Below are 16,358 nucleotides of genomic sequence, written 5' to 3'. Positions count from 1 at the left end.
GGCTCACAGCGCTGCTTCCTAGGCCTCATTCCTCCATCTCTAAGTCAGGAGGGTTGGACCATTTGACCTCTTGGTAGCCTGCTGGGCCCTGATGCTTTATGGCTTGGTAATGAATTGCCTTCGAAGAATTAGGGAGCATTTAGCAGAGTGCTAATTGTGCAGCCTAGACCACAGTAGAGTGGGTGACAGGGAGTCTTCATCAGGACAGAGGGACAGCAGTGGAGTTGAGATGTTGGAGGAAGTAACATTTAGCCAGCTTTCTCTCCCGCCCCACCTCTCTCTCTCTCTCTCAGCACTGGGCACAACCTAACCTACGTAGCCACAGAGGGAAGAAACCCTCCCCTTGCTTCTTTTCCTGATTCTCCTCTGGAAATGGATTCTCATCCTGCTGGAGCAGAGAGAGCTTCATTCAGATGTGGCTTGTGGCCAGGGCCTGCTGGCCGACGAAGTTGCTGAAGGAGGTCAGGGTGTGTGCAGGGTGCTTGCTGACCTGCAGGTGGAGGTGGGCCTGGAGGAGACAGCAGCAGAGGCACTTGCTGGGGCTCTCCTAGGACACCCCCCGAGCCGGCCCTCTCTCCTCCCCTGCCCGCAGGGGGCAGAGCATCATGGCTTGTTCTTCCTCTTTCCCTTTGTTTCACATGTTTGCCATTTATATCCACAGGCAAAAATTCGTGACTATTATTTTCTATTGCTGAAAAGAGTCCATTCTATAGCTTCTCTATCCGACTTTTTTTTTGGGGGGGTGTCTTTTTTGTCTTTTTAGGGCCGCACTCAAGGCATATGGAAGTTCCCAGGCTAGGGGTCGAATTGGAGCCATAGCCCCTGGCCTACGCCACAGCCACAGCAATGCCAGATCCTAGCCACATCCACGACCTAGGCTGCAGTTTGAGGCAATGCCAGATCCTTAATCCACTGAGCGAGGCCTGGGATTGAACCTGCATCCTCATGGATACTAGATGGGTTCTTAACCCGCTGAGCCACAATGGGAACGCCACTCTATCTGCTTTTCTACGGATATTGTATTTTACAAAAACTCACCTGCCTTCGTGTGCACACATCGTGTTTTCTGTTTGGGCCGCATCATGATCCCTGTAGTCCTACCTCCCCTCGCATCCTCAGGGTATTCCCATCAGACCTACCTCCCCGGCACTTTCATTGCTGGTGATAAAGCCCTGAAGCAGTCATTTGAGGCGAATGGGCTCTAGTCAATTCAAGAATGTTTTGACCACTAACCTTCAGTTTGAAGTTTCAGGGGACTGCAAACTAGTCTAAAGGAATATTGATCTACCTCTACGAAATGTGTCTTAAAGAGGTTTTTAAACAATTGATGCTCTCCGGATGTTGGGATAGTTCCTCTTCAGTGTTTCTAACTTAACAAATTACATGTAAAAGCCATAAACTCTTTTATGTGATCCATAAACATAGTAAAAATGTCACACCCCATAACTGTGATTTAGTCTACAATTCCAGGCTCATAGCTTGTTTTCTTGTAACCTTCGTGAGGGCACCCTTGACTTGACGGAGTCTTCTAAGGCCAGCATGGGATGCACGAGCAGAGTTATGGATCCAAAGCTTAAGGGAGTCTATGGATATGTCGGCACAAAGGATCTAATCATCATTGAGCTATGAATCCTATTTGTTCCTTCCTTCCCTCCCTCCTTCCTTCCTCCCTTCCTCTTTCTTTCTTTCTTTCTCTCTCTCTCTTTCTTTCTCCTTCCTTCCTTCCTTCTTTCTTTTTCTTTCTTTCTTTCTTTCTTTCTTTCTTTCTTTCTTTCTTTCTTTCTTTCTTTCCCTTCCTTCCTTCCTTCCTTCCTTCTTTCTTTTTCTTTCTTTCTTTCTTTCTTTCTTTCTTTCTTTCTTTCTTTCTTTCTTTCTTTCTTTCTTTCTTTCTTTCCCTTCCTTCCTTCCTTCCTTCCTTCTTTCTTTTTCTTTCTTTCTTTCTTTCTTTCTTTCTTTCTTTCTTTCTTTCTTTCTTTCTTTCTTTCTTTCTTTCTTTCTTTCTTTCCCTTCCTTCCTTCCTTCCTTCCTTCCTTTCTTCTCTCTCTCTTTCCTTCTTTTTTTCTTTCTTCCACACCAGCAGCGTGTGGAAATTCATGGACCAGGAGTCGAATCAGAGCTGCAGCTGAGACCAACACCACAGCCACAGCAACACCAGATCTGAGCTGCATCTCTAACCTATGCTGACGCTCACGGCATCACTGGATCCTGAACTCACTGAGCGAGGCCAGGGATCAAACCCATACCCTCAGAGAGACAGCATAGGTCCTTAACCCACTGAGCCACCATGGGAACTCCTGTGGATCCTGTTTCTGCAGTGCATCACTCGCGTCTCCACATCACCCAAGTCAAGGATGCCACTCCTTGGTGAGACGTTAGAAGTCAATGCTCCACGCAGGGGCTGCAGAGCCATCACTTGGGACAGCCATGCTGCTCAGGGGACCCAGTTTTCTCAGAGCCTGATTTCAGATGTGCTTTTCCTAAGGCCTTGCCAACTGGTTTCATCTCTGAAAATGTCCTTCATCACTAGAAAGTGGCTGAGGCCTTTGAGGTCCGATTCGAATCACCAGGATGAGAGAGTCCGGCTCTTCAGGAAAACCCACCTTTTCTCTTTGGCCCCAGTGACCCTCAGACGTTTGCTGTGCTGCAGGGAAGGGCAGCTGAAGACAAGTGGCATCAGAAAAACCAGCTGCCTCCACCCTGGATGGGAAGAATAGCTCCCTTCATGGCCCTGCTCTGGGAGGCCGGGGTCATCCAAGTCCAGGGGTGAGGAAGTGAATCAGCCCTTCCCAGCCCTTCAGTCACCAGGTCTGTTCAATACCCTCTGGTGGTGTGGCATTTGGATGTGTTTTGTCAAAAATTAATGAACATCTCACTTAGGCATTGGAAACAAACACAAGCCCCGGCCAGTTCTTACACTTGCTCAGGATGAATAACTCCCTTTGGCCTCCCAGCCAGTGGGGCCCAACAAGTGAATTTAGAGGCTGAGAAGTGAGTCGCTGGCCCTCACAGCAATTCATCCATCAGCCTACGACCCAGGCTGGCTGTAGGGCCCAGGCGCAGCCATTCCTAACCCTGAGTGCACATCAGTATCACCTGAGGAGGAGGCTTAAAAAGCATGGGTGTGTGGGTCCCACCTCCTAGAAATTCCGATTTAACTTTTCTAGGGTGCAGTCACAGCATTGGGAGTTTTAAAAGCTCCCCACATTAGGATCTTAACATACAGTCAAGTTTGGGAAGCACTGCTCTGGACTAGTGCTTCTCAAACTTAATGTGCAAACACGTGACCTTGGGGTTATGTTAAAATACAGATTCTGACCCAGTAGGTCTGGGATGGGGCCTAATGTTGTGTATTTCTTTTATTTTTTTTCTTTTTAGGGCCGCTCCTATGGCTTATGGCTGTTCCCGGGCTAGGGGTCGACTCAGAGCTGCAGCTGCCAACCTATGCCACAGCTCACAGCAATGCCAGATCCTTAACCTACTGAGCAAGGCCGGGGATCGAACCTGCATCCTTGCAGCTACTACTCAGGTTTGTTACCACTGAGCCACATTGGGAACTCCACATTCTGCATTTCTAACAGGCTCCCAGGTGACATGATGCTGCTGGTTTGCAGACCACAATTTGAGTAGCAAAGATGTGATGCGTGGTCCAAGATGGTAGCTACTAGCACATTTAGCTAATTAATTAAAATTAAAACCAATTAAAATTAAGCAAATTTAAAAAGTTGGTCCCTCAATTGCTTTAGCCACATTTCAAGTTCTCGATCATCACAGGTGGCTAGTGGCTACCATATTGGATAGCACAGACTAGAATAGTTCCATCATCATAGAAAGTTCTGTGAGGCAGCTCTGCCTTAGAGCATCTCTTTGTTTCTGAGGCCATGTCAGAGCAGCCTTCTTTTGAAATGTGGGTTGAAGCTTTCTTGGTGTGGGGACCACAAAATTCCTCTTTTGCACTCCTCACTCCCATGCATTGGGCCTGTGGAAGGTGCTTGGTTAACTCAGGTTAGTGAACTCATGCTTTTGTCCACAAACAAGTGTCACAAAAACACTGGCTGATTGACTGATGCTACTTGGGCATCAGTTAGCATTCTCATGGAGCTGTATCCAGGATAGCTCAGTGGGCTTGACAGGTCAATGACCAGGTTGCACTGGGAGTGCCTCCCCTACCTCTGGCCGGCCCATGATGCAGGCAATAAATGCAAGGCCTCGAGTGATCACCTCTCAGAGCATCGGCCATCATTCATCATTATAGCCTGGAAGGTGGACTGGAATGAAACTGATGGGGCACTTTGACTTCTAAGCCCAACTCAGAGGTGACAAATCTAGACCTTTCTCTCAGGGCATTTTTCCTGGGTCTTGGGAGAGGGAAGTGCTGGAGATGGACTGCTTCCTATTCCTGGGTAACTGCTCTGCTCTTCTTTGGGTGACTGGCATGGACCCAGGACTCAGATGGAGCTGGGAGACTTAGCCCACAGGGTTAAGTTAAACCCTCAGCCAGTTGATCTGTTATCTTCACAGTAGTTGATTTTCAGATTCAATTGATGGGTTGCTGATAGTGAAACTAAATTCTGCAAGGATTAGGGTGAAGTAGTAGAGAAAAAGAAATTGAAACTGATGCCGCTCATCATGAAGATACCTCGTTTTACAGGTGAAGCATCTCAGGCTCATGGAGTAAAGCAGTTGTATCAAAATCACCAGGCAAGTTAGTGCATGGGTAGGTGTAAGCTTATGTTTCCTGACTCCAAGGCCAGGGTTCTTTCCACTACTCCATGCCCAAGATATTTGCAAGGATGCATAAGCCATTCAAGGGAAGAAATAGAATTTAACCTAAAGGTTTGTCTCTAGTATGTAATATAAGGTAGGTGTTCTTTAAATGTTTGCTAGTAAGGATGATAATGAAATCGCTTTTTTCTTTGTCTTCTCACTCCCAGCCTCCACATCCTACTGCTGGATTCACCTTGTGCATATCGCTTCTAGGATAACTAAACTTCCCCCCTCCTCAAGCATATGTCAGTAATAAAACAGCACTTTTTTTTTTATGGCTGTACCCATGGTATATGGAAGTTTCCAAGCCAGGGATTGAATCTGAGCTGCAGCTTAGAGCCACATCACAGCTACAGCACAATGGATTTTTTAACCCAATGCACTGGGCTGGGGATCAATTGAACCCGCACCTCCACAAAGACCAAAGCCACTGCAGTCAGATTCTTAACCTACTGTGCCCCTGTGCCAGTGTGTTTAGGAGAAGGAACTCCTAAAACAGCATCTTTAGTGAGTAAAACCCTATGCATAAAGAAAGGTGAGGTGATGAGACCATTACCACAGGAAATATTTCAAAGATGGTAAAGAAATTTCAGATACGGCACCCTCTACATTTACAAGCCATGCAGCCCAGGGCACCAAAGTGGTAAAAAGTCTGCTCTTGATAAATGCATGAACTTATATCAGCCAACATTTCTCAAAATCTCTCTACCTCCTCCCAACCCCAGCCCTGATCATATTACTCACCAGTTCTCAAGTTAGAAAACTATGCCAGAGTTATCATTATTCAGTGTTATCGCCATTGAGAATCAGTGAAGACAAAGTAATAGCTATCTTTTAATGTCAAGGACAAACATATCAAAGTGGAAAGACACACATTATTTTAGGGAAAACTAACATTTCCTAAGTACAAGCATTTAATCAAAATCAGTAGGTGCAATCTCACCAAGAGTTAGCATATTAAGTAAATTCCCAAGTAGAATATAAGTATTTACAACCCATCTAGAAAAGGGAGGGGTGTGCTGTGCCATTAGCATGCATTTGCTAAATCCCTGCTCTTCAGGAGGTTGGCTTCTGTGCACTTTGCCTGCAATTGTGACCTTCTGCCACCAGGTGGCTGCTGTCCTATTGATAATCTAGAACAATAACTTTTCTATTTAGTTAGTTTCTGGGTGTGCCCATGTCATGTGGAAGTTCCTGGGCCAGGGAATGAACCTGTGCCATAGCAGCAACCCAAGCTGCTACAGTGATGCCAGATCCTTAACCTGCTGTGCCACGGGAGGACTGCAGAAGGTTTGTTTGTTTGTTTGTTCTTTTTAGGGCCGAACCTCCAGAAGTTTTCTATTAAAAACTTCTTCTTTGATGAACTAGAACCCTTTATTAACCCAATTAAATATAAAGATCACAGAGGACCAGTCATTTATAAATGAAGTTACACAACTCCAAGCAAGCTGTAAAGAGACAGAAATGCCTATAAACAACCAGGTATCTTTTTCACTCCTTCTGAACTGTTCTCCCTGGCTGGGAAATATAGTTAACCTTTGAACATCGGTGGGTCTGGACCACACAGGTCCACTTAGGCATGGATTTTTCTAACACTGTATACTACTACACAATCCGTCGCTGTAGAGGAGCTGCAGATGAAGAACTGAATGTATGGAGTTCCCATTGTGGTTCAGTGGGTTAAGAACCCAACTACTATCCATGAGGATGCGGGTTCGATCCCTGGCCTCTCTCACTGAGTTAAGGATCTGGCATTGCCATGAACTGTGGTATGAGTCGCAGATATGGCTCGGATCTGGCATAGCTGTGGCTGTGGCATAGGCCAGCAGTTGTGGCTCCAATTTGACCCCTAGCCTGGGAATTTCAATATGCTGTAGGTGTCCTAAAAAAACAAAAAACAAACAAAAAAACACCCGAAGAACTCAATGTGTGGAGAAATCGCAGATGCGAAGGATCAGCTGTAAATCATACATAATTATATTTTTAGCTGCCAGAGGGTTGGTGCTCCTGACGTCTCTCCCCTTCAGCTGGAGAGCGTTGGTGCTACTGTAACCGGAGAAGAACGAGGTTTGCTCTCATGTCCTTGAGTGAGATCCTCTGGGGCATCTCATCAAACTGGATCAAAAAGACCTGCAGGTAATTTCTCCCCAAATCTTGGTCTTCCCACAGTTATGTCAAATGTCTTTTTGTTTAAACTGATAGTTATTTGAGAAGGTTAATCACTATCCTAGTCTTCCTAGTTTTCATGATAACCTTAGACGCTCCTGTTCTCCTTCTCCGGGAGAAGCTGTGCCCAACTATTGGGTCCACGTATCCCCAAGTTTCCCTTTCAGGTAAGAGTAAAAGTTTGTGAATCTCGAGTTTGTGTTACTTCAAAACAATGAAAACACCGTCAATTCTATACTTCATCCATCAACTAAATTAAAAACAGAGAAATGAGATTATTTCTTAATGGTATGGAAGGCAGGTGGAGCACATGTCAATAAATCGGTGGAGACCACAGAAAGCAGGGCTGAAGATAATGAACGTGACCCTGAGCCTCCTCTGCAGAGCCAGCTGCCGAGGCTCCACATCTGCACTTCATTCACCCTCTCGATGAGCCCAAGAGCCAATTGCTGGTATCCCTGTTGTGTGGATGAAGTAACTCACCCAGGGGGACAGAGCTGGGAAGTGCAGTTGCCATGTCTAACCCGGGCAAGTTAGGGTTAGTAACGGCAACAGTAAGCATATGTGTGTTTGTTTCTAGGAATTTTCAGGATGAAGTTAGACAGGCACCTTGACGGGCTGGCATAGGAGGGAAGCCGGGTGCAGCAGGAGTCTTCACTCTTGTTCCCATGAGGATGGAGCTCTTGAACCACAGGCAGGGTCTCCATGTGAACAAAGCCATTGGGGGGGCCTCGCTGGCATCTTAAGCTGCCAGAGGAAGAACCTTACAATTGGGGATAGAGAGTGGGTAATAGCAGACTCTGGAGAGTCTAACGACTAGTTACACTGGGCCTAGATGTGACCAAGCCACCGTCACCAGCCAAAGCTGCGTGAAGAGCTATTCTCCGTTAAATGCCAGACAGAGTGCTTCGGTTTGTGGTGTTGCACTGCGCTGGTGCGATACGTTGTATTGCAACTTGTTCACCTCGGAGTCTGGCTCTTTCTGTGTCTCTCTCTTCCCTGAGGTGGCATCTCCTTAAGGGTAGGGTCCATGTCAAATAGATCTTTCGATGTTGGTGCTCAGCATGGGCAATGGAAGGAATGCTGGCCAAGGCAGCAGAGGGGGAGGGGCACAGAGTGAGGGGAGACAAAGAGGAGGCCCTGGCTTTGAGCCCAGGAGCCTGGGGGTAGGTGTCAGGGGCGGTGAGTGGGTGTTGGGCAGAGGGCCTGGCCTGCAGACTGGAGCCGGGAGCGGGCGTGCAGAGCGGCGTGGTGCCCTGTCTGGCCCTGGACAGGTGCCTGGCTCAGCAGGGCAGATGAGGTGCCTTCACTGGGTTTGCGGATAGGGAAGGGCGCACACATGTCCGTCTGCTCCCTCCTGAGGTTGTTTTTGGCAGAGGAACCCACTAGAAGCTTACCACATGTTCCCTGGAGCTTTTCAAGGACTTCCTGGAGGGCAGGTCCACCCCACCCACCAGGGTAGGATAAACTTGGTTTCCAGGCAGCTGACTTTCTCGAGGTGGGGCTGCGGGGTTATGTACCCTGTTAAGCCCAGGGGCATCCAGTCCAGCTCCTTACTTTCTGTGATGCTTCTCACCCAGGAAAAGTTCACAAGTCATGAGTCCCTGAGAGACGAGAGACAGGGCTGGTGAGAAAGAGTCTCCACCCCAGTTCCCCCAGCACTCTCCAAGGGGTTTGGAACTCAGGTGCTAGAGGGGGTCCATCTCTTCCTAGCCTGACCCCACTTCCCATCAGAGAAATGGAACATAAGGAAAGTGACCTCCCACCTCCTGCAGGAGGAAATGGCCTTTGAGACGTCACACACACACCCCCCAGCAGCAGATTTTCCAAAGTCCTGCATCTGTCACCTCCTTGGCAACCCTCTGTCTACCCTTCTCCTTCATCTCACTTCTCCTTTCTGCTACCTCTTAACTGGAGCCCCTTCCCTGCCATGCCTGCAGTGCATGCAGGATCCCAGCTGTCTGGAACTGCAGATAACACCTGCTCTATTAGCCAGGGCCACAAAAACTATCCTTAAACAAATATTTAGACTAGCACTTCTTCAGCCCTAATGGGCACATGAGTTATCTGGATATCTGGTAATGCTAATGCTTTTTTTTTTTTTTTTTTTTTTTTTTTTTTTTTTTTTTGCTGCTCCTGTGGCAAGTGGAAGTTCCTGGGCCAGGGATTGAACCTATGCCACAGCAGCAACCTAAGCCACTGTAATGACAATACTGGATCCTTAAACTGTTGGACCACCAGGGAAGTCCCTAACATGCCAACCCTGACTGAGTGGATTACATGGGCCACTCTCCCAGTAGCAAAAATTTAGACCGCTTACTCCATGACAGCACTCTGCTAGGTAGACTTGGGTGCTTAAGACTGGAAATGTGAAAATAGAGCCCCTGTTCTCAAGGAGGTGTGCAAATACACGCACAGAGGCTTTTTCCACATGGTTGTGGGATAGATGGACGAATGAATGATTGAGGGCATAACCCCATGGTACAGGCCATGTGTTAGTGCAAAGAGTTTAAGGGAGGGACCTATATGGGAGATAGAAGCCACTCACTTTCGTACATCTGACAGGTGGTTGACCCCTCAAAGCGTTTCCCCTGAAGCCACTTGCCTGAAGAGTGCCCAGAGCAAATGCTCCCTGGCTCTTGGGGACAGCTGTGGCTGGACAACCATGATTGCTTCACATATGACCTCTGTCGGGGGTGTTCTGATATGTGTGCGTTGAGGCACTGATGTTTTCCCCTTCACCCTAGAACCATCAAGAGCCGATGAGAGACACACATGTTCCTTAAAGCCAGAAAACCTCGTGCTTAAAGAAAATACCAAGAGTTTGCCTGAAAGGGTTTGGTTGGTTGGTTTGTTTAAAAAAAGTGAAATGGGAAGGCCATTTCTGTATAAAAGTACAGCTATTTCTTCAAAAAGTAAGCCTTTAGAAAATGCAGACATGTTTTTCTTTTGTCCCAAAGGCCTATCTAGTAGGAGATAAGTAGAAAAGGGAAAAATGAGAAGAAAGGCAAGTCTGAGTCAGACCCAGGGACAACTAATGACATTCGTGGAGTCCTCTGAGTCTGGCCTAATTCTCACCTCTAGTGCTATGTCTTATTCCCACCGGACCCATGGCTGACCCCACACTGTTTGGGGGCCCCTGCCACATCTTCTGGTTCATCTGTCCTTCTTTGCTTTCTTATAGGTGCCATCCTGTCCTCTTAGTTACCTCCACATTTCAAAGCTCTGCTCATCCTTGGAGACCTAGTTCTCCTGTGAAAACTCTGGAAGCTCTATGGCTTCCAGAATGCTGTTCTTTCTCGTTTTAATTTGTCCTGTGTTATTTCATTTTATTTTATTTTTTAGGAGGGTACCTGGCTTGCAGCATTTTTCACAGTCTTTTTTTTTTTTTTTCTTTTTTTTCTCCTTCAGAGTCAAAGACAGTCTTTTAATCCTCCCTGAATCCCCATTTCATACAGAAGTGGGCGTTCAGTATGAGTGCTCAACTGAATTCGTATGGTGCTGGGACAAGCCTGAAGAGACAGGGTTGGATTCTAAATGCTGTTCGTGTTGAGAATGCATAGTGACACGTTTGTGCTCTTGTGTTGGAACAGGCACCATAAATCTAGAAACCCTATCCTGGACAGTCCTGATCCTGTTCCTCTGCCCCAAAAACGCCAAAGGAAAACATAAACACATCTTGAAAGGATGTCTGACCTGAGCTCAACCACCAACAGAAGCTGAATGACATTGAGTGAGCTGGCCTGGCTCTCCCTCCACCTTGGCCATCTGTGTCAAGTGTGTGCATTCACCACCTGCCATATTTGGGGCAGGCTTACCTCTTTGGAATGTGACTCCTTCCTCACTTTATCACTATTTTTAAATGGGATTTGTGTAGAGGGAGAGAAAGAGATATTTTCTTTACGGTCTACCTACAAATATCTTTCCCAATAAGGCTGGGTCTACACGACATCTAAATTTACTATCCCCATAGAAAAGAGAAAAACAGTGAAATACTTACTTTGTCCATGCAACACGACTAGTTTAATCCACCTGTCTCACTGAGTTGGTCTGATTTGGGGTAGATACACTGATTGTGTCTGTTTAATTTCTTTCTTTTTCTTTTTGTTTTTTTTTGTTTGTTTGTTTGTTTGGTTTTTTTTTTTGGTCTTTCTAGGGCTGCACCCGCAGCATATGGAGGCTCCCAGGCTAGGGGTCGAATCCGAGCTACAGCCAATGGCTTACACCACAGCCACAGAAACATGGGATCCGAGCCATGTCTGCAACCTACACCACAGCTCATGGCTCATGGCAATGCCAGATTCTTTAACCCACTGAGTGAGGCCAGGGATTGAACCCCAGGCCTCACGGATGCTAGTCAGGTTTAACCGCTGAGCCACGACAAGAACTCCAGTGTCTGTTTAATTTCTAACTGTTCTACCTGCTGTGAGGCCTGCTGTGCTTAAAGGCCTGCTGTACTCCTGTAAGTGAATGAGGAAGGCCATGTGGGACCTTCATCCTTAGCCACTGGTGTCCTTCTACTAAGTGGGGGAAAACAGCAGCTCCTTGTTTCCAGGTCTAGAGAGTTCTAGACATTGCGGTTCTTCCTCATCTATTTAACACTGCTAGGATATAAGATTTTTCACATTAAATGAATGAACATTTATTTTCATTATGTTTAGTGGAGATCTTTCTAAAATGGAATACAGATTTCCCTGTCTCCCCGAAGAGACCATATTAAACTTGAGTTAGCAATTTATTGGGCATTTAAGTTCATCATTATGGACCACAGGGATGGCAGCCGATGCTATAAACCAGGATACACCCTGGCACTACTGAGGACTGTCGGGCTCTTGATCCCTATCCTATTGCCCCTGGGTTATCCTGTTTTTTTTTGTGTGTTTTTTTTTTTTTTTACTTTTCTGTCTCCTCTCTTATTGTCCTTTCCTGCTGTTCCTACTGTGTTTCATCAACTGCTCTCCTATCTGACCTCAATGTTTCTGCATCTAATTGGTGAGATCAGATGACTACCTGTTAATACAAGCTCTAAACTACGAATTGATAGACACAGGGTAAGAAGGACACTCCTACACATGAAAATACATAAGCTTCAGTACATAACGCAAATTCTGGCTGCTCAGAATTCCGAGTGTTGCTTCTCCCTCAGCTCACAGGTTTATTTCTCCTTCTTCCATTTCTTGGCTATGTGCTGGCTCATAAGATTGCCGGGTAAGCAAGCCCCAAATCAGTGATTTTTTTTTTAAAATTATTGAACCCACATATAGTTTCAAACCCAGTCTGAGTCACAGATTAGAGGTTTTGAAATTGTAGTTTTTGGATTCATGGGTGGCTAAAATACTAATATTGGTGTTTAGTTGACTCTAGAATTTAAATAATTTCTATCATTTATTTTGGCTTTGCCAATTTCAACTTTAAATTTTATTTTGCTTTTGTCAGTTCTTATCTCTGATGAAAAAACTTTTTTCCATGGGGAGTGGAGAACTAAATTTTGTATTCACAAACAAACCATGATTATTGGAAAGACTCTAGAGCTCTTACATGTAGATGTAGTTCACTGAAAAGATGAATCACAGAGTTTGAGGATGAAATCAAGAGCAACTTAGCAACAGATGTATCATTTTGTTGCCCACTGGAGTAGATCACTTTGAAACAGGATTCAGTTTTTTTCACATATTTTAGTGTTTTCATCAAAGCTCTTTTTTTGGTTGAATTTTTAGGGCCACTTCATTTTTCTTTTTTCTTTTTTTTTTCTTCCACACCCATGGCACGCAGAAGTTCCCTGGCTGGGTATCAAACCTGCAAAACAGCAGTGACAATGCCAGGTCCTTAACCCGCTAAGCCACCAGACAATTTCATGGCCACTTGTATTTGAGGTCATTTGTATAAATGTCTAGCTTTATAGCTGCATATATATTGCTTGTATCATAAAATAAATTTTATTTTGCATCTAAATGCATTAGTCCACAGGGGTTTACCTAAATCCTCCTTTGTGCTAAAATTGTGCCAGGCATTGTTCTTGTCCCCAAGGAGATTCTAGGCTCATTGGTAAGATAAGACAAATGAATATGGGGTAGAGGGGAATCAAAACAGCACACACAAATATATGGCTTAGAGTATAGTTGTGGATACAGTCTATAAATGCCAGGGGGATTCAGAAAGGCAGGGAGACACTGTATCCTAGAAATATTAGAGAAAGCTCTCAGAGTAGCTTTAATGCATGGGTCTTAAGCAACGTGTGAGATTTGGTCAATCCACCTTCCAGGTGGGGAAAACAGAACCTGTGGCTTCAATGAGGGCATAGGACACTGTGTGAGTGAGGCTTGTTTTCTCCTGGCAGAGACCAGGGCTGGGGAAAAGTTCAGAGCTTAATGCAAAGCCTTGAGCAGGAGGATGGGGAAAGAGTGAAGGAAGGAATCGTAGGTAGAAGAGAATTTGGAACCAGTGCTTAAATCCTTCACCAGCCTCCATCCAGACCAGACAAAGCATAGAGGGATTTCTTTTTAAAAAATGAATGTTCCTTCACTTTCCAGGCAGCACACTTGCACAGTAGTTAAATTTTGCACACTTGGAATTTGGGGATCTACTCTGAGAAGCTTCGACTCAGGGGCGGGTGGAGAGAGGGAGGAGAAGCCTAGAGCCCCCAGTGAAGCTTGGGTGGAAGCAGCAGCTTCTTAGTGCTTTCAGCTTCAAGGAGCAAAGCTCTGCAGGAGCCCTACTGCTGGAGAGGGGAGTTCTGGTTAAGTCAAACTCCGAAGTCTGAGTTTCATGAAAGTTTGCGTTTTGCCAAAATTCTTTGGGGGGAATGTTACAATCCTCAGGGACAGAGAAGCATTTACTCAAGAGGAAGAGGTTCTCTTCAGGGGCTTTTCCTTCCTGGCATTAACGGAGACACCTGGAGCCAAGAGAGGAGGACAGCTGGGCCAAGGTACCAGAAGGCGCTTGCTGGGGAAGGTGAGATGAGGTGGGAAGGGATGCCTGGGGGCCAACTAGGAAATTCTGGCTTCTTCTCTGGCTCACAGAACTTGGTCCTGCTGGAGTGGCCTCCTCCCTCCCTATGGTCCCTGGCCAGAGCTGCTGGAGCCCAGAAGGCAGCACCCATTCCCCCCACCCCACCCCGAGTCCCCATCGACCGGGGCCACGAAGAGCAGACACGGTGTCTGAGCCTGGAACTAGACCGTCCCCCACATCTGTAGCGCGCATGGTTTCGTCTGGCCTCTCTCCGTCCTCAGTGTCTCCTGAAGCCTCTTCCCCCGGGTCTGCCCCCGCCCCCCACACCTTCGCACAGGTCTCCCTCTGTGGTGGGACACTCAGGCCCCTTTCCTGGCTCGGCTCCTGCTGAGGTTCCAGAGGAGGCTCATTCATTGCATAGCTGGATGGGGGAGGAGGCGGGGGTGGGGTGGGGGCTGTCGTTCTGAGCATCCAGGTGGGCGCCCTGGGGCCAGGTGCTCCGAGAAGGGGCTCGAAGACAGGTCAGGACGACTCCACCCCCTCAAGCTTGGCCCAGCTGGCCAGCCTCCAAGATTTAGAGCTCTAGGTACTTCGTGGGCTCCCCCGGCTCTTTTCCTCGCCCCCCTCGCCCCCGCCCAAGGTCCCAAGGTGCTGCCCCTCTCTCCCTCCCCCGCTGCTCCTTTCTACCGCTTCCCCTCCTCCTTCCCAAGTCTTTTCCGTCCACCGTCTAGGGCTCGCGGCCTGCGCCTCTGCAAACACCCCCCGCCCCTCCAATCCGGGCAGAACTCCGAGGGGAGGGGCCGGAGGCCCCCCTTCCCGCCTGCGGTCGGAGAGGGCAGCGCCGCAGTCCTGAGTTCGGGTTGTGGGGGGAGCATAGGGGCCGCCTCTGCGCCCCGCCCGATCAGGCCACTCGGCACACTAGGGGTAGGGGGCGGGCGGCAGGGCTAGCGGAGAAGGGGGGTCCAGCCCGGGCAGGTGCGGGCTCTGGCTGGGCCCCGGCGGGCTCCAGGGGCGGGGTCTCAGGTTACAACCCCGCGGGGGGCCTGGGGCGGCCCGCGGTTTGGGCGAGTTCGCCAGCCTCGAGAGGGGCCGGGCGCATATAACGGCGCCGCGGCGGAGAGAAGACGCAGAGCGCTGCTGGGCTGCCGGGTCTCCTGCCTCCTCCTCCTGCTCCACGGGCTTCCTGCATGAGGGCGCGGTAGAGACCCGGACCCACGCCGTGCTCCTGCCGCCTCGCTGCGCTCCGCCCGGGCCCGGCTCCGCCAGGCCCCGCGGTGAGCCATGATCCGCCTCGGGGCTCCCCAGACGCTGGTGCTGCTGACGCTGCTCGTCGCCGCTGTCCTTCGGTGTCACGGCCAGGATGTCCGTAAGTCGCCCACCGCCCCTGCCTGCCACCCTTCTGTGCCTTCCCTCCGCATCCTCTTCCCAGGCCCTCTCCCCCTCTGGAGCCCGCAAGTCAGTGTTAGAGAGGTTTCCTGGGCCGAGGCGCGCCGAGACGGGCGCAGGATGCCCAAGGGCTCGCCGCGCGGATTTCTGCAAGTCAGGGGCTCTGTTCCAGCGTCCTCCGCTCCAGTCGCGGTTGGAGGCATTTGCAGGTCCCTACGTTGCGCAGGAATATTAAGCAAGCAAAGTATTGGGTCCGAGTTTTGCGCACAGATTTAAGCGAGCTTTTTTCCCATCAGCTTTGATAACTAAGCGCACACGCACCCAGCTTGCGTCTTCGAAGCACTCAGAGTTCAGCAAAACTTGTTGTGGCCCATCAATCAGGAGAAGTAGAGCGAAAGGCACGAGCGAAGGAGCCAGCAAGGGCCAAAGGGTTGCCTTGGCAGTCGTGTCCAGGAGTTACTGTCTGGGGGTTCAAAGGGGAGTTAGACAAAGGAGATGCTCTGAAACTAGTGGCTTGAAATTCGAGGCCACAAAGAAAGGCTTCAGAAAGACGCTCTGAGACCTCAGCGCCTCTCGCGGGTTCCCTCCCCCTCACGGCTGGCCCAGGAGCCAGGTGCAGCCCTGTTCATCTCGGCTTTCCCCTTGCCTCTAAAGGGTACAGAAACTTACTGTAGGAGAGGCCATCTGAAAGGCGATAACATTCCAACCAGACTGTGCTTTTCAAATGCCCCGGAAAATAGCGCCCCCTCCCAGCAGTCTTCCCCCAACCCCAACCCCCACCCCGGGCCAGGTACTACAATGAGTTACTTTTCTAAAAGTTTCTGGAACTAACAGAGGCTCTGCAAGAGGGGTGTGTGTGTGTGTGTGTGTGTGTGTGTGTAGCAGAGGAGGGGGACATGGTCGGTGGATTACTTTAACAGTTTCAACCGAATATCGTTAGAGATGGCAGTTTTACAGTCCAGGCCAAAGGCTATTCGAACCGTACCTTTCCATCCCTTTCCATCGCCTCCTTTGGTAAAGTCCCACTGTCTGGGATTATATTTAGGACAAATGAAGCCTGGAAAGTGTATTAGGTAGAGAAGATTTTTTTTTTT

At 48.4% G+C, this 16,358-nt stretch overlaps 1 protein-coding gene across 4 annotated transcripts in view; it reads left to right on the top strand.

The window, feature by feature from the left end:
• Positions 1–14,827: 14,827 nt before the first annotated feature.
• COL2A1 (collagen type II alpha 1 chain) overlaps positions 14,828–16,358 on the top strand; it is a 30,727-nt gene continuing 29,196 nt past the window's right edge. For all 4 annotated transcript variants that reach the window (XM_085025227.1, XM_021092611.2, XM_085025226.1 and 1 more), the window contains exon 1: positions 14,828–15,244. In XM_085025227.1, the coding sequence (XP_084881353.1) occupies positions 15,160–15,244 (85 nt within the window). In that variant the 5' untranslated portion in view covers positions 14,828–15,159. The remainder of the gene's footprint in view (positions 15,245–16,358) is intronic.

Source organism: Sus scrofa, chromosome 5, assembly GCF_054392235.1.
Source record: "Sus scrofa isolate SSC_HxYL_T2T_F1_AM1 chromosome 5, Sscrofa_HxYL_maternal_Yorkshire_Landrace_v2.0, whole genome shotgun sequence".
Classification (NCBI taxonomy): Eukaryota; Metazoa; Chordata; class Mammalia; order Artiodactyla; family Suidae; genus Sus; species Sus scrofa.
The sequence above is the reverse complement of the archived record's forward strand: the minus strand, read 5'-3'. Positions and strand labels throughout refer to the sequence as shown.